We start from the raw sequence: 18853 nt of genomic DNA, 5'->3' as shown, positions 1-18853 counted from the left end.
ACAGTAATTTGGCCTAGGACAGAATATTAATTGGAAAAACAAAAAACAAACACACACATACACATTAGTTTTGGGTTAATTTACAGAAAGTTAAGTATTCTTATCTAAATACCACTGCAGCATTGATCAACAATAAATATTTAGGAGAATAGGAAAATACACTGATTTAATTTGCTAATTAGAGCAGTTCAACAATAATACATTGAGAATGGCTGTAAATTATTATTTTCTCCAACATAGGTGTGTCCGGTCCACGGCGTCATCCTTACTTGTGGGATATTCTCTTCCCCAACAGGAAATGGCAAAGAGCCCAGCAAAGCTGGTCACATGATCCCTCCTAGGCTCCGCCTACCCCAGTCATTCTCTTTGCCGTTGTACAGGCAACATCTCCACGGAGATGGCTTAGAGTTTTTTAGTGTTTAACTGTAGTTTTTATTATTTAATCAAGAGTTTGTTATTTTGAAATAGTGCTGGTATGTACTATTTACTCAGAAACAGAAAAGAGATGAAGATTTCTGTTTGTATGAGGAAAATGATTTTAGCAACCGTCACTAAAATCCATGGCTGTTCCACACAGGACTGTTGAGAGCAATTAACTTCAGTTGGGGGAACAGTGTGCAGTCTCTTGCTGCTTGAGGTATGACACATTCTAACAAGACGATGTAATGCTGGAAGCTGTCATTTTCCCTATGGGATCCGGTAAGCCATGTTTATTACGATCGTAAATAAGGGCTTCACAAGGGCTTATTAAAACTGTAGACTTTTTCTGGGCTAAATCGATTCATTATTAACACATATTTAGCCTTGAGGAATCATTTTATCTGGGTATTTTGATATAATAATATCGGCAGGCACTGTTTTAGACACCTTATTCTTTAGGGGCTTTCCCAAAGCATAAGCAGAGCCTCATTTTCGCGCCGGTGTTGCGCACTTGTTTTTGAGAGGCATGGCATGCAGTCGCATGTGAGAGGAGCTCTGATACTTAGAAAAGACTTTCTGAAGGCGTCATTTGGTATCGTATTCCCCTTTGGGCTTGGTTGGGTCTCAGCAAAGCAGATACCAGGGACTGTAAAGGGGTTAAAGTTCAAAACGGCTCCGGTTCCATTATTTTAAGGGTTAAAGCTTCCAAATTTGGTGTGCAATACTTTTAAGGCTTTAAGACACTGTGGTGAAAATTTGGTGAATTTTGAACAATTCCTTCATGTTTTTTCGCAATTGCAGTAATAAAGTGTGTTCAGTTTAAAATTTAAAGTGACAGTAACGGTTTTATTTTAAAACGTTTTTTTGTACTTTGTTATCAAGTTTATGCCTGTTTAACATGTCTGAACTACCAGATAGACTGTGTTCTGAATGTGGGGAAGCCAGAATTCCTATTCATTTAAATAAATGTGATTTATGTGATAATGACAATGATGCCCAAGATGATTCCTCAAGTGAGGGGAGTAAGCATGGTACTGCATCATTCCCTCCTTCGTCTACACGAGTCTTGCCCACTCAGGAGGCCCCTAGTACATCTAGCGCGCCAATACTCCTTACTATGCAACAATTAACGGCTGTAATGGATAATTCTGTCAAAAACATTTTAGCCAAAATGAACACTTATCAGCGTAAGCGCGGCTGCTCTGTTTTAGATACTGAAGAGCATGACGACGCTGATAATAATATTTCTGAAGGGCCCCTAACCCAGTCTGATGGGGCCAGGGAGGTTTTGTCTGAGGGAGAAATTACTGATTCAGGGAACATTTCTCAACAGGCTGAACCTGATGTGATTGCATTTAAATTTAAGTTGGAACATCTCCGCATTCTGCTTAAGGAGGTATTATCCACTCTGGATGATTGTGACAAGTTGGTCATCCCAGAGAAACTATGTAAAATGGACAAGTTCCTAGAGGTGCCGGGGCTCCCAGAAGCTTTTCCTATACCCAAGCGGGTGGCGGACATTGTTAATAAAGAATGGGAAAGGCCCGGTATTCCTTTCGTCCCTCCCCCCATATTTAAAAAATTGTTTCCTATGGTCGACCCCAGAAAGGACTTATGGCAGACAGTCCCCAAGGTCGAGGGAGCGGTTTCCACTTTAAACAAACGCACCACTATACCCATAGAGGATAGTTGTGCTTTCAAAGATCCTATGGATAAAAAATTAGAAGGTTTGCTTAAAAAGATGTTTGTTCAGCAAGGTTACCTTCTACAACCAATTTCATGCATTGTCCCTGTCGCTACAGCCGCATGTTTCTGGTTCGATGATCTGATAAGAGCGGTCGATAGTGATTCTCCTCCTTTGGAGGAGATTATGGACAGAATCAATGCTCTCAAATTGGCTAATTCTTTCACCCTAGACGCCACTTTGCAATTGGCTAGGTTAGCGGCTAAGAATTCTGGGTTTGCTATTGTGGCGCGCAGAGCGCTTTGGTTGAAATCTTGGTCGGCTGATGCGTCTTCCAAGAACAAGCTACTTAACATTCCTTTCAAGGGGAAAACGCTGTTTGGCCCTGACTTGAAAGAGATTATCTCTGATATCACTGGGGGTAAGGGCCACGCCCTTCCTCAGGATCGGCCTTTCAAGGCAAAAAATAAACCTAATTTTCGTCCCTTTCGTAGAAACGGACCAGCCCAAGGTGCTACGTCCTCTAAGCAAGAGGGTAATACTTCTCAAGCCAAGCCAGCTTGGAGACCAATGCAAGGCTGGAACAAGGGAAAGCAGGCCAAGAAACCTGCCACTGCTACCAAGACAGCATGAAATGTTGGCCCCCGATCCGGGACCGGATCTGGTGGGGGGCAGACTCTCTCTCTTCGCTCAGGCTTGGGCAAAAGATGTTCTGGATCCTTGGGCGCTAGAAATAGTCTCCCAAGGTTATCTTCTGGAATTCAAGGGACTTCCCCCAAGGGGGAGGTTCCACAGGTCTCAGTTGTCTTCAGACCACATAAAAAGACAGGCATTCTTACATTGTGTAGAAGACCTGTTAAAAATGGGAGTGATTCATCCTGTTCCATTAAGAGAACAAGGGATGGGGTTCTACTCCAATCTGTTCATAGTTCCCAAAAAAGAGGGAACGTTCAGACCAATCTTAGATCTCAAGATCTTAAACAAGTTTCTCAAGGTTCCATCGTTCAAGATGGAAACCATTCGAACTATTCTTCCTTCCATCCAGGAAGGTCAATTCATGACCACGGTGGATTTAAAGGATGCGTATCTACATATTCCTATCCACAAGGAACATCATCGGTTCCTAAGGTTCGCATTCCTGGACAAACATTACCAGTTCGTGGCGCTTCCTTTCGGATTAGCCACTGCTCCAAGGATTTTCACAAAGGTACTAGGGTCCCTTCTAGCTGTGCTAAGACCAAGGGGCATTGCTGTAGTACCTTACTTGGACGACATTCTGATTCAAGCGTCGTCCCTTCCTCAAGCAAAGGCTCACACGGACATTGTCCTGGCCTTTCTCAGATCTCACGGATGGAAAGTGAACGTGGAAAAGAGTTCTCTATCCCCGTCAACAAGGGTTCCCTTCTTGGGAACAATAATAGACTCCTTAGAAATGAGGATTTTTCTGACAGAGGCCAGAAAAACAAAGCTTCTAGACTCTTGTCGGATACTTCATTCCGTTCCTCTTCCTTCCATAGCTCAGTGCATGGAAGTGATCGGGTTGATGGTAGCGGCAATGGACATAGTTCCTTTTGCGCGCATTCATCTAAGACCATTACAACTGTGCATGCTCAGTCAGTGGAATGGGGACTATACAGACTTGTCTCCGAAGATACAAGTAAATCAGAGGACCAGAGACTCACTCCATTGGTGGCTGTCCCTGGACAACCTGTCACAAGGGATGACATTCCGCAGACCAGAGTGGGTCATTGTCACGACCGACGCCAGTCTGATGGGCTGGGGCGCGGTCTGGGGATCCCTGAAAGCTCAGGGTCTTTGGTCTCGGGAAGAATCTCTTCTACCGATAAATATTCTGGAACTGAGAGCGATATTCAATGCTCTCAAGGCTTGGCCTCAGCTAGCGAGGGCCAAGTTCATACGGTTTCAATCAGACAACATGACAACTGTTGCGTACATCAACCATCAGGGGGGAACAAGGAGTTCCCTAGCGATGGAAGAAGTGACCAAAATCATTCTATGGGCGGAGTCTCACTCCTGCCACCTGTCTGCTATCCACATCCCAGGAGTGGAAAATTGGGAAGCGGATTTTCTGAGTCGTCAGACATTGCATCCGGGGGAGTGGGAACTCCATCCGGAAATCTTTGCCCAAGTCACTCAGCTGTGGGGCATTCCAGACATGGATCTGATGGCCTCTCGTCAGAACTTCAAAGTTCCTTGCTACGGGTCCAGATCTAGGGATCCCAAGGCGGCTCTAGTGGATGCACTAGTAGCACCTTGGACCTTCAAACTAGCTTATGTGTTCCCGCCGTTTCCTCTCATCCCCAGGCTGGTAGCCAGGATCAATCAGGAGAGGGCGTCGGTGATCTTGATAGCTCCTGCGTGGCCACGCAGGACTTGGTATGCAGATCTGGTGAATATGTCATCGGCTCCACCTTGGAAGCTACCTTTGAGACGAGACCTTCTTGTTCAGGGTCCGTTCGAACATCCGAATCTGGTTTCACTCCAGCTGACTGCTTGGAGATTGAACGCTTGATTTTATCGAAGCGAGGGTTCTCAGATTCTGTTATTGATACTCTTGTTCAGGCCAGAAAGCCTGTAACTAGAAAGATTTACCACAAAATTTGGAAAAAATATATCTGTTGGTGTGAATCTAAAGGATTCTCTTGGGACAAGGTTAAGATTCCTAGGATTCTATCCTTCCTTCAAGAAGGATTGGAAAAAGGATTATCTGCAAGTTCCCTGAAGGGACAGATTTCTGCCTTGTCGGTGTTACTTCACAAAAAACTGGCTGCTGTGCCAGATGTTCAAGCCTTTGTTCAGGCTCTGGTTAGAATTAAGCCTGTTTACAAACCTTTGACTCCTCCTTGGAGTCTCAATTTAGTTCTTTCAGTTCTTCAGGGGGTTCCGTTTGAACCCTTGCATTCCGTTGATATTAAGTTATTATCTTGGAAAGTTTTGTTTTTAGTTGCAATTTCTTCTGCTAGAAGAGTTTCAGAATTATCTGCTCTGCAGTGTTCTCCTCCTTATCTGGTGTTCCATGCAGATAAGGTGGTTTTACGTACTAAACCTGGTTTTCTTCCAAAAGTTGTTTCTAACAAAAACATTAACCAGGAGATTATCGTACCTTCTCTGTGTCCGAAACCAGTTTCAAAGAAGGAACGTTTGTTGCACAATTTGGATGTTGTTCGCGCTCTAAAATTCTATTTAGATGCTACAAAGGATTTTAGACAAACATCTTCCTTGTTTGTTGTTTATTCTGGTAAAAGGAGAGGTCAAAAAGCAACTTCTACCTCTCTCTCTTTTTGGATTAAAAGCATCATCAGATTGGCTTACGAGACTGCCGGACGGCAGCCTCCCGAAAGAATCACAGCTCATTCCACTAGGGCTGTGGCTTCCACATGGGCCTTCAAGAACGAGGCTTCTGTTGATCAGATATGTAGGGCAGCGACTTGGTCTTCACTGCACACTTTTACCAAATTTTACAAGTTTGATACTTTTGCTTCTTCTGAGGCTATTTTTGGGAGAAAGGTTTTGCAAGCCGTGGTGCCTTCCATTTAGGTGACCTGATTTGCTCCCTCCCTTCATCCGTGTCCTAAAGCTTTGGTATTGGTTCCCACAAGTAAGGATGACGCCGTGGACCGGACACACCTATGTTGGAGAAAACAGAATTTATGTTTACCTGATAAATTACTTTCTCCAACGGTGTGTCCGGTCCACGGCCCGCCCTGGTTTTTTTAATCAGGTCTGATAATTTATTTTCTTTAACTACAGTCACCACGGTACCATATGGTTTCTCCTATGCAAATATTCCTCCTTAACGTCGGTCGAATGACTGGGGTAGGCGGAGCCTAGGAGGGATCATGTGACCAGCTTTGCTGGGCTCTTTGCCATTTCCTGTTGGGGAAGAGAATATCCCACAAGTAAGGATGACGCCGTGGACCGGACACACCGTTGGAGAAAGTAATTTATCAGGTAAACATAAATTCTGTTATTATTATCAGTATGAAATATTTTTGGGCTATGTATAAGTATTAGAGATGCTAAATATACTAGGATTTAAATTATAATGTTAATGATGAAATTATCTACTATTCAGTTCTATTTAATTACCAAAACAAATATTACTGGAAATGTGAAAATATAATATCAGTATCACTATATAATGAGAATCAGAAGAATTAGCAGGACATATTTTAAGTGATTTGCTGTCCGTGCACTGAATTCTTAATATCATATGGTTGCTGTCATTAAGATATCTAGACATATGGGGGCATATTTATCAAATTGCGAGCGTAAATGATACAATGTAGTGTATCATGTCTGCTGCACATCGATAAATGCCGACAGCATACGCCGCTAGCAGGGGGTGTCAATCAACCTGATCGTATCCGATCGGGTTGATTTCTGTCCGCTGCCTCAGAGAAGTTATGGAGCCCGCTGCTTCATAACTGCTGTTCCCGGCGAGCCTGAAGGCTCGTGCGGAAACAGGGGGCTTGATAATTCAGCCCCATGTTCTCAAGTCCTCTTAATATATTATTATATTGCAAAACCATCCCAATTTTCAATAAGTAAAATAAGATATAACACACATTACTTAGTCCCAAGGAAAATGTAAAATGACATTCAGTAAAAAAGAGGTTTAAAGACAAGTGAATACATTTCAAGGATCTTAAATAGTGAATTTGTTTTTATTTACATCTTTTGGTTTAATTTGCTAGCAAACTACTGCTAATACATATGCATAAGCCAAAGCTGATTCCTGTTACACCAGGGCATATTAGTCTCTGTATAATGTTGTATTATTGTGCTCATTTATCATAAGGTGCAAGCAATAATTGATGGATATTTACAGAAATAGGAGTCTTTAGAGTTAACAGAACGAATATTGCAACAATAAAACTGTAGTTCATATCTTAATTAAAATATATGTTGTTCTACATAATTAGGACTGATTAGACAAGATAAATAAACCTTGGTGTAAAATAACTAACTAAAATGTCTTTTTACTTCTGAAATAGAATTAAAAAAATAAATAAACATTAAAATCCCTTAAAATCAATGCTAATACTATTTTTATTTTATTTATTTTTATTTTTTTATTTTTTTGCAGCTAACAACTGTAGCAGAGCAGTCAAGAATTCTTCAACTGGAAGAGGAGCTTAATTTACGTCGCAATGAAATTGAGGGCCTTCAACAATGCTTGATGAATACAAGCCAATCAGACGTACCCGAACACAATATTGGGCTGCAAAGTGAGGCATTGCGCCTTCGAGACCAGCTGCTGTCCGCTAGCAAAGAACATCACAAAGAGAGCAGTCAACAAAGGGACAAATATGAGAAGAATATTAAACGATATCAACAAGAAATTGAAAAGTTGAAAAGCACAAATGAAAAACATGTGCAGGAGATAGCAGAGTTAAAAAAGAAGGTTGAGCAAGCTACAAAAGAAAATATAGGTATGATGGATAGTTGGAAGTCAAAACTGGACAGCATAGTATCTGATCATCATAAATCATTGCAAAACTTGAAAGGTTCATTGGTCACCAGTCCTGATACCCAACACAAAGAGACAGTTGAACTTAAGACTAATTTGGAAAGCCTTAAAATGGAACACCAACTTGAACTTGAGAATTTAAAGGCCAAAAACGAGATTGAGATAGCAGTACATGTTAAGGAGAGGGAAAGCCTCAAGACCAAACTGCAGGAGATTAGGGATGAACTTGAAGAGCGAAACAATACTTGGAAAACCCAACTGGAATCAAAAACCAACCAGCACCTTAAAGAGCTTCAGGATATTAAAGATAAATACAGAGTTGCAGAACTGAGAGTGTGTGAACTTGAAAAACTGCACAGTGAATACAATGACCAGACACGAGCCATATCCTTCTTAAAAGAACAGATTACACTTGCTGAAAAGAAGACCCAGGATTATGAAACCCTTCAAAATGCAGATGTACAAAACAAACAGGAAATACACAAACTTCAGGAAAAAATTCTTGTGTTGGAAAGCAAGATGCAGTCGACAGAGGCCGTCCATTCTGCTCAGAACACTAATGTATGATCTTGGTGCATTCCCATTACATTACTGTGTCTTGTAGGAGGGTTGTCCAACATTTGTCCTTGAGGGCTAGAATAAAACTATATTTTTACTAGATTATTATGTGTGATAATTTACACAAAATTAGACTTGTGATCAAACAAGATATCCTTAAATGTTTGTCAATATCCAGCCCCCAAGATAAACAGTGGACAAAAGCATCCTCATGAAAATAATTAGATCTTTGTTATTTGTAGAAGAAATTTTACCATATCTAGTGTAAATATTTTCATGCTGTCTCTTTTTGCTTAGAAGGATGTATGTATAGATATATGGATATAGCGTGGTCATTGCATTGACAATAGCTCCAGTCTGTGAAAAACCTGTGAATGTGCTTTTCATGGCGCTGTTTGGCTCAGTCAATTCAGTTATACTGGCCGATTGTTTACAAAAAAAAGAAAAAGGCAACTTCAGAGTGTAGTTATACAACACTGTTTTATCTCCATTTTAAAACAGCACTAAGCAAGGGGTTATGCTTAATAGAAATCTTTGCAATATGTATTATTCATCATCTTAAAATATTTTACCATATATTTATTTATTTTTTTAACTTTTTATGTTTACTTTGAATTAACATATTTGTTTTTACTAAAGAAGCATGTTCCATATCCCTTTAAACCAGATTATCAAATGAAACATGTGTCTTGTTTATTTAAAGGGACATAATACTTATATGTTAAATCACTTGAAAGTGATGCAGCATAACTGTAAAAAGCTGTCAGAAAAATATCACCTGAACATCTCTATGTCAAAAGGGAATATATTTTACCTCAAAATTTCCTCAGCTCAGTAGAGTAAGTATTCTGTAAAAGGTTATCTTTCAGTTACTGCCCAGCTGCAGGTTTAAAAAAGAAAAAAGGAAGAAATGAACAGCAGCCAATCAGCATCAGCAGTGCAGAGGTCATGAACTGTTGTACTGTGATCTCATGAGATTTCATAGTAAACTTCCTTAAACTGAATAGGGAAATAACATGAGTGTGTATGAGGCACTCTGTCTTGCAAGTCCTGGGACAGGCATACTGATTTGCTGCTTAAAGTCCTTAACAATGGGGAGTGAATACTTGGGACATTTTGAGGTAAAATATATTACTTTTTTTTACATAGAGATGTTCAGGTGATATTTTCTAGTCAACTGTTTACAGCAACATTTGGGTATCATGTCCCTTTACGTTGTATCACACTGTCATAGTTTTGATTTAGATCCTCACTAAAATTTTAACAGTAAATAGCAATGTTTATAATGTAATTATTTGATCACTAAATTATACCAGTAGATTCAGGATCAATAAAGCACATAATGTTGAAGAGCAAGAAACACCAAAAAGTAATTAAGAGAAACAATTAAAGGGACATTAAACCCAATTTTTTTCTTTCATGGTTTAGAAAGAGCATGGCATTTTAAACAACTTTCTAATTTACTTTTATTATCTCATTTGCTTCATTCTCTTGATATCCTTTGCTGGAAAGCATATCTTAATAAGCTCAGTAGCTGCTGATTGGTGGTTGCACATAGATGCCTCGTGTGATTGGCTCATTCATGTGCATTGCTATTTATTCAACTAAGGATATCTAAAGAATAAAGCAAATTAGATAATAGAAGTAAATTGGAATGTTGTTTAAAATTGTATTCTCTATCTGAATCAGATTTTTGGGTTTCATGTCCCTTTAATTTGCAGAAATGTAGGTCATTTTAACTCCCATCAAGTGCTACTAAGAGAAACATTATTACTTTAGAGACCATCCTGGAGTCATTTTATAATTATCAAACTACTTTAGAAATCATTTGCACATCATCATGCTTGTAAAGTCATCAGCTAAGGTAAGACATTCTGGGTAATGACTTCATGATGATTAGCAGATTGCATTATGATTACTTCACAAGCATGAACAGCCAGTGAATAACTCTAGAGTAATCTCATTTAAATATTTCGGCCTGCAGGTATATTTCAGGATGGCTTCTGATGACAAGTCTAGAGTCATCGATTACTTAAAGGAACACTGAACCCAAATTTTTTCTTTGGTGATTCAGATAGAGCATGACATTTTAAGCAACTTTCTAATTTACTCCTATTATTAGATTTTCTTCATTCTCTTGGTATCTTTATTTGAAATGCAGGAATGTAAGTTTAGATGCAGGCCCATATTTGGTGAACAACCTGGGTTGTTCTTGCTGATTGGTGGATAAATTCATCCACCAATAAAAAAGTGCTGTCCAGTGTACTGAACAAAAAAAACAACAACAAAAAAACTTAGATGCCTTCTTTTTCAAATAAGGATAGCAAGAGAACGAAGAAAAATTGATAATAGGAGTAAATTAGAAAGTTGCATAAAACTATTCTACCTAGTTAAAATAAATACAAACTTGCCTGTAAAATAAAAATAAACCCTAAGCTAGATACAATGTAACTATTAGTTATATTGTAGCTAGCTTAGGATTTATTTTACAGGTAAGTATTTAGTTTTAAATAGGAATTATTTAGGTAATAATATTAATTTTTATTTAGATTTATGGTAATTATATTTAAGTTAGGGGGTGTTAGGGTTAGACTTAGGTTTAGGGGTTAATACATTTAGTATAGTGGCGGCGACGTTGGGGATGGCAGATTAGGGGTTAATAATATTTAACTAATGTTTGCAAGGCGGGAGTGCAGCGGTTTAGGGGTTAATATGTTTATTATAGTGGCGGCGATGTCCGGAGCGGTAGAGTAGGGGTTAATAGGTATAATGCAGGTGTCGGCGATGTTGGGGGCGGCAGATTAGGGGTTAATAAGTGTAAGATTAGGGGTGTTTAGACTCGGGGTTCATGTTAGGGTGTTAGGTGTAAACATAAAATGTGTTTCTCCATAGGAATCAATGGGGCTGCGTTACTGAGTTTTACGCTGCTTTTTTGCAGGTGTTAGACTTTTTCTCAGCCGGCTCTCCCCGATGACTCCTATGGGGAAATCGTGCACGAGCACGTACGACCAGCTCACCGCTGATTTAAGCAGCGCTGGTATTGAAGTGAAGTGTGGAACAAAATTTTGCTCAGCGCTCACTTTTTCTCTTTTAACGCCGGGTTTGTAAAAACCCGTAATACCAGCGCTGCAGGTAAGTGAGCGGTGAGAAAAAACTGCTTGTTAGCACCGCATAGCCTCTAGCGCAAAACTCGTCATCTCGCGGTTTATTAGGTATATAGCGTTATGGGGGGTTGTCGGATTAGGGGTTAATAGGTTAATTAGATGCTTTGCAATGTGGGGGTTGGTGGATTAGGGGTTAATATACTTTATTAGTTATTGCGGTGGGGGATTACGGTTGAAAGGTAGATAGATATTGTGCATGCGTTAGGTGTTAGTTAATATTTTCAGGGAGTTACGGTGCTCACATTTTCAGCGTAAGGCTTGCTGCACCTGCCTATGTATGGCGAAGTAAAAATGGAGTAAAATATTTCCATTTTCGCCGCATAAGTCCTTGCGCTGAATATGTGATACCGATTTGCAACTCAGTTCTATGTTAGCTTATGGGAGTACAATTTGTGGGAGACGGGTGAAATATACGCGCCCCATTTATATGGGGCACCGTATATGTGATATCGATACCCGGATTAAAAACGGCGACGACGGCTTTTGCGGACAACCCTGCATATGTAATCTCGCCCACTCTAATTGTCAATAATCAATTTCCACAGTGCACACATTAATTGTTCAAAAATGTCCAGTGTATAAATCTATATTGCTTACCGTCCTACTAGAAAGGTTTGCATTCTAGTGATATGCACAGAAGATGCTAAACAAGGAACTACTACATAGATGCATTTTATTTTAAAAGCCATAATACCCAAATGTTTAAACACTTGAAAGTGATGCAGTATAGCTGTAAAAAGCTGATTAGAAAATATCTCCTGAACATCTCTATGTAAAAAATAAAGATATTTTACCTCAAAAGTTCCTCAGTAGCCACATTCCATTGTAAAGGATTTCTAAGCAGCATTTTAGTGTGTTTGTCCTGGGACATCTGAAGGGACTAGCATCGTGCACTCTCATATTATTTCACCAATCAGGTAAAGGAAGCTTACTATGAAATCTCATGAGAGTTAAGTCAAATCTCATGAGATCACAGTAAGAGTTCATGACCTCAGCACTGCTGATGCTGATTGGCTGCTGTTCATTTCTTCATTTTTTTTAATTTTTACCTGCAGCTGGGAGCAGCTGAGTATAACTTTTTACACAGAACTTACTCTGCTGAGCTGAGGAAATTGTGAGGTAAAATATCTTCCTTTTTTACATAGAGATGCTCAGGTGATATTTTCCTGTCAGCTTTTTACAGTTATACTGCATCAGTTTCAAGTGATTTAGCATATGAGTATTATGTCCCTTTAAATGCATGATAGAGTACCTTCTACATCTTGAATTTCCTTGAAGGTATTTTTGCAAATGTTATATGTACATTATATTTCTACATTATGCGAGTTAAATAGGAACATTTAACCATCTGTCAAATATATCCCATTGGCTCTGATTATTAAAACCATGCCAGTTTTTATTTCATTATACCGAGACTTCTAATGAGTTTGACTTGTAGTGAAGCAGAGTAAACTGGTAAAATCTATATCTTCCATTTGGGATTTAATTTGGATAAAAAGTAATCTGAATTGATCCATCCTCCCTTTGGAGAAACATGGGAGTTGTCCCTCAACCCAATCAGGTATCTTGATTTCAGGATAAAGTAAAGTAGGTTTAAAGGGATAGTGTAGTCAAAATTACACTTTCATGATTCAGATAGAGCAAGCTATTTTAAGCAACTTTCTAATTTACTCCTATTATCAATTTTTCTTAATTCTCTTGGTATCATTATTTGAATGTAAGCTTAGGAGACATCCCATTTTGGTTCAGCACCTGGGTAGCGCTTGCTGATTTGTGGCTATATTTAGACACCAATCAGAAAGTGCTACCCAGGTTCTGAACCAAAAATAGACCGGCTCCTAAGCTTGCATTCCTGCTTTTTCAAATAAAGATTCCAAGAGAACAAAGAAAAATTGATAATAGGAGTAAATTGGAAAGTTGCTTAAAATTGCATGCTCTAGCTGAATAATGGTAGTTTAATTTTGAGTAGATTGTTACTTTAAAGGGACATGAAACCCACATTTTTTCTTTCATGATTTAGAAAGAGAATGCGATTTTAAACATCTTTCTAATTTACTTCTATTATCTAATTTGTTTTATTCTCTTTATATTATTTGCTAAAAAGCATATCTAGATATGCTCAGTAGCTGCTGATTGGTTGCTGCACATAGAAGCCCCATGTGATTGGCTCACCCATGTGCATTACTTTTTCTTCAAATAAGGATATCTAAAAAAATAAGCAAAATAAATAATAAAAGTAAATTGTAAGGTTGTTTAAATTTGTATGTTCTATCTGAATCATGAAAGAAAGATTTTGGGTTTAGTGGCCCTTTCAGTTTGCAGCTTTTCTTTAGAAATGTTTATTTCTTCAAATATTTACTTTCACAAACAATCAAATACAGAGTCTCCCAACTCCAGTTCTCAAGTACACCTAGCCGCCATATTGAAAACAAATTTACCTATCTAAAATCTGGCTTGTAAAAGGGATATGATAGTCAGGAATTGTCCCTGTTCTATTTAAAAGTAAATGTTTCAAAATGTATTACTCTGCTTTTTTTTAGTGGATGTCCCTGTACTGATTAAACAAACTTTCTCAGTGGGAATTGTCCCTATATCTCTCCCCTGATACCTTCTTTTTACTTAACTTTTCTGTAGCCATTATTGTTGTACTGAAATTTTTAGAATAGGTGACAATTTCATCAGGGAAAGCAGCTGTTTTAAAATGACAAAATAAAGGTAAATGAGCTTATTATAAACAGTTTAATACACTCCAGCAGGTAAAATCAATTATTGGGAACACATTAAGGGCCAGATTATGAGTGGAGCGCTATTTAGTGCTTATGCTGGAGTGCTAATTGCGCTAGAAAGAATCTTTTTGTGAGCATCAGGTTGCGCCCGTATTATGAGTTGAAAGTAAAAAGTTTGCACGCATGCTCTAATCCGATGCACACAAACAGCTTACTTCTAGCGCCATTATATTATAGCGCGTGTAATAACCTATTCCCCCATAGAAATCAATGGAGAAAAGAAAGTGGGGAAAAACACCCTACTCCAGCTCTAACCAGAACTCATATTCTAATATGTGCTAGCCCGAACTCTATATATGTCTGTAAATATGTAAATACTCATATAAATACATCTGTACACATATATAGACATATACTGTATATATATATATATATATACACACATATACATATTTAGAGATGTATATGGGGGGGTTCTAGCACCTGAGACCTCATATCTTTGAGAACTTATAACTTTTGTGTGCATTATTTTTTTATCAAAAATCTTTATTAGATGATGTTTGTATGAGTGTAAGTGCACTTTGTAATGTATTTTTGATATGTTTTGTGAGACTTTTTTGTTTTGCAAAACAGTTATCCAAAGTGTTGAATATGCGCTAACCAGACGAGCGTTAACTTGAATTGTACTCAAGTGATCGCGTTTACTTTCAACTCTTAATACGATCACAATTTAATCTGCGTGCAAACGATGGTGAAAACCTGCGCGCAAACGTTTGTGCTCCACTCCTAGTCTGGCTCTAAATGGGAGAACGATTTTAAAGTACACTGTCCCTTTAATTGTTTCTAATAATTTATTATGTTGATAATTTTGCTGTTACTTTAGAGCTATGTATTGTAAAGATTTCTGCAATCCATGATGTGTAAAAAATAATAATTTTGTTATAGATTCATAATATTCCAAATTGTTTCTTTCAGATGATTGAGACAAATGATGTTTCAGAAGAAAAGATAAAAATTAAACAGGCAATGGAAGGTACTGCACTTTCTGCATATATTTTAAATACTTGTGGCAAAAATAATGTCTAATTATACCTTTAAAAACATGGCTTCCATTCCAGGTGTTTCAGTTTTCTTTTTTTCTGGCATTTAAGCTGGTTGTGCCGCTAAATTTATATAAAAACTATAAAAATACTTTTTGAAAGCATTTTTGTAGAAGTGTTTGCCGGCCTTCATGGGATTAAAACATGCACAGATAATGCTAAAGAAAAACGCTAGTTGTTTTAAGCATAACAAATAATAGCATAGATAGACGTGAGGAGTTGCTCTATGTCTTTTTAAAAAACTTCACTTCTGAAACGGATATAAAAGTGTTTGAATAAAGTTAAGGAGATATATAAGAGACAAGTCTAAAATAAAACACTTTTCAAAACAGCTTCTTGTTCTGTTTACAGGGGTTTCCACTGCACACTATGGGGCCGATTTAACAAGGCCCTGAATGTAACTGTTCCGTGGAAACAGGAGTTAAGAAGCAGTGGTCTTAAGACATTTATCCACCTAATGGCATACAATCGGGTTGATTGACACCCCCTGATAGCGGCCTGCATTGCACAAGCAGTTCACCAGAACTGCTTGTGCAATAAAAAATACCAACAGAGTACGACGTGCTGCGGACTTGATTCGCTACAACAGATCGTGTCCGCTCGCACTTTGTTAAATCGGCACCTATCTATGCATGCGCATCAATTGCATATATGCAACCTGTCCTCAGTAACAAGAGTAAAGCACAGATGTGCGCATTTGGAGAGCAGTTAAAAATAAAGTCACAGAGCACGTTAGGCTCTTTTAAAAGAAGGTAGGAAATTATTTTGAAAGGCATTTTATTTTAGGGTTAGACTTGTATTCTGTTTTGAATAACCTTAACAGGATGTGGATTTCATTAGTAAGCCGGAGCTGTACAGTCTCAGCATACTATTGCAAGACATTTTAAATTGCATATAGCGTACTGTACAGCTGGAACATACTAAAGATGTTTGTGTTCCTTTAACTTGGTGGAAGTATAGCATCATGCTTCCCATGTGCCCATGTTTTAAAGGACCAGTCAACACAGTAGATTTGCATGATCAACAAATGCAAGATAACAAGACAATGCAATAGCACTTAGTCTGAACTTCAAATGAGTAGTAGATTTGTTTTCTGACAATTTTAAAAGTGATGTCTTTTTCCACTCCCCTGTACCATGTGACAGCCATCAGCCAATCACAAATGCATACACGTACCATGTGACAGCAATCAGCCATTCACAATTGCATACATGCTTATTCTTGCACATGCTCAGTAGGAGCTGGTGACTCAAAAAGTTTAAATATAAAAAGACTGTGCACATTTTGTTAATGGAAGTAAATTGTAAAGTTGTCTAAAATTGCTGCTGAATAATGAAAGTTTAATTTTGATTGAGTGTCTCTTTAAGGACAATTCCTTTTGTCCCCCCAGCCTCTCAGGCTCCCTTTTGTTGGAACATCACACTTTTAATAAGATATAGCTATCAGTAGCAGACCTACTCCGCAGAGGACCCTGGTGCAAAATATTTTTTGAGCCTCCCAACAGTAACTCAGTAGCAAGCAATAGTGATAACATACATGCTGCTCTGTATAATGGTTTTGAGACGGGCAGAACTATGCTCTATCTGAATCATGGAAGTTTAATTTTGACTTTAGTGTCCCTTTAAACTAGTGTGGGTTTGCATTGAAACTAAAATTGGAGAGAAAAGACATCAGTGCGTGCTCCAGAACTACATGCTGAGGCATTTTACCTATTTATTTATTAGTTTTAATGAACTTTAATCTTTTATTTCATGTACCAATACATATTAACAGCATTCTTATACACAGTATAATTCCGGATTCAGTGTGATCCATTGTTTTATGTTAAACCTTATTCAGCTATCTAATGCAAAAATTGATTTATTTGTAGAACGTTTGAAAAATAAACTTAGAGGGGATGTTTGAAGGCCCTGTACAGTAAAACATAATCTGAAAAAAACAAATCTTACTAGTAAAAATCCACAAATGTTATCACAAATTTACTATTTTTAAAGATTTATTGAATTATAAGAATGTTGTCTTCTCATATAACTGGTCTGAAAATATGATTTAAGCCATGAAAATAATCAGGTGCTGTTTTTTTCTCTATGTCTATTTCCCCTTCCATAAAGATATGCAAATAAAACTTACAAAGCGAGATAAAGAAGTGGCGTCCATGTCTTCTCACATTGAAGCACTAAGGTCCCAGGTAGCTGGTAAGTATCGTTGTTTTGTGGCCCTTCTCTAAACTTTTTCTGATTCTGCAATATCATTTTATTTTTAAATTGGTCCCCAGAACTCCACTCCATACTCAAGATGATGTCTTAACAGGGATTGATATAGTGACAAAATTATGCTTTATTACCTTGCATCTATGAGGGATATTTATCAAGCCGTCAACCGCAAATACGCTGGAATTCCGCAGCGTAATTGTGGCGAGCTTGATTCGACCTATTTATCAAAGCCTACAGACTGGCAAAAGTTGAAATTTGTGACGTAACATACGAACCGCCGGTCTCAATCCGACACAGATCGATGCTTACGTCATTACAGATGTTCCGAATACTAATTCAGCACTATCTGACAACTTTTGCAAGTTATCAAACTTCTAACAGGTACGCTCGCCACTATTCCGGACCAGCGTACCTGGTTTTCAATCCGCCACCCTGGAGGCCGCGGATGCCATAGGAATCAATGGGAGTCTGAAAGCAGCGAAAGCTTATGTTCGATGCTGCCAGATATCCCATTGATTTCTATGGTAGAAAAGCAGTAAAGTTTACACCTAACACACTAACATAAGCCTCGATTCTAAACACCCCTAATCTGCCGCCCCGACATCGCTGCAACCTAAATAAAGTTATTAACCCCTATTCTGACGCTCCCAGAGCCCACCGCAACTAAATAAAGTTATTAACCCCTATCCCGTCAATCCCGGAGCCCACCACAACTAAATAAATATATTAACCCCTATTCCACCGCTCCCGGAGCCTACCACAAATAAATAAAGAATTTAACCCCTATCCCGCCGCTCCCGGATCCCACTGCAACTAAATAAAGATTTTAACCCCTATTCCTCCGGTCCCGGAGCCCACCGCAACTACATAAATATATTAACCCCTATCCCGCCGCTCCCGGAGCCCACCGCAACTAAATAAATATATTGACCCTTATTCCACCGCTCCCGGAGCCCACCGCAACTAAATAAATATATTAACCCCTATCCCGCCACTCCCGGAGCCCACCACAACTAAATAAAGATTTTAACCCCTATCCTGCCACTCCCGGAGCCCACCGCAACTAAATAAATATATTAACCCCTATTCCACCGCTCCCAGAGCCCACCGCAACTAACTCAAAGTATTAACCCCTATCCCGCCACTCCCGGACCCCACCGCAACTGTAATAAAATTATTAACCCCTAAACCCCTGGCCTCCCACATTACTACCACTAACTAAACAGATTAACTTAACCCTTAAACCGCCAGCCCCCACATCGCTATAAACTAAATTAAGCTATTAACCCCTAAACCTAACAACCCGCTAACTTTACATTATAATTACCTCATCCCTATCTTATAATAAATTTAAACTTACCTTTAGAATTAAAATAAACTACATTAAAGTATTAATTAACCTACCCTAACTATTATACTAAAATTACATTAAACTATATTAAACTATTAATTAACCTACCCTAACTATTATACTAAAATTACATTAAACTATAT

The 18853-nt window shown here is 38.5% G+C and overlaps 1 protein-coding gene across 3 annotated transcripts in view; it reads left to right on the top strand.

Moving 5' to 3' along the window:
• The window catches only part of CLIP2 (CAP-Gly domain containing linker protein 2), a 278140-nt gene that overhangs the window by 240515 nt on the left and 18772 nt on the right, over window positions 1-18853 (top strand). For all 3 annotated transcript variants that reach the window (XM_053707490.1, XM_053707489.1, XM_053707491.1), the window contains 3 exons: window positions 7215-8159; window positions 15022-15079; window positions 17258-17341. In XM_053707490.1, coding sequence (XP_053563465.1) covers window positions 7215-8159; window positions 15022-15079; window positions 17258-17341 — 1087 coding nt within the window. The remainder of the gene's footprint in view (window positions 1-7214; window positions 8160-15021; window positions 15080-17257; window positions 17342-18853) is intronic.

The sequence above is a fragment of the Bombina bombina genome, chromosome 3, assembly GCF_027579735.1.
Source record: "Bombina bombina isolate aBomBom1 chromosome 3, aBomBom1.pri, whole genome shotgun sequence".
NCBI classification, from domain to species: domain Eukaryota; kingdom Metazoa; phylum Chordata; class Amphibia; order Anura; family Bombinatoridae; genus Bombina; species Bombina bombina.
This window is presented reverse-complemented; position numbering and strand designations above follow the sequence as displayed.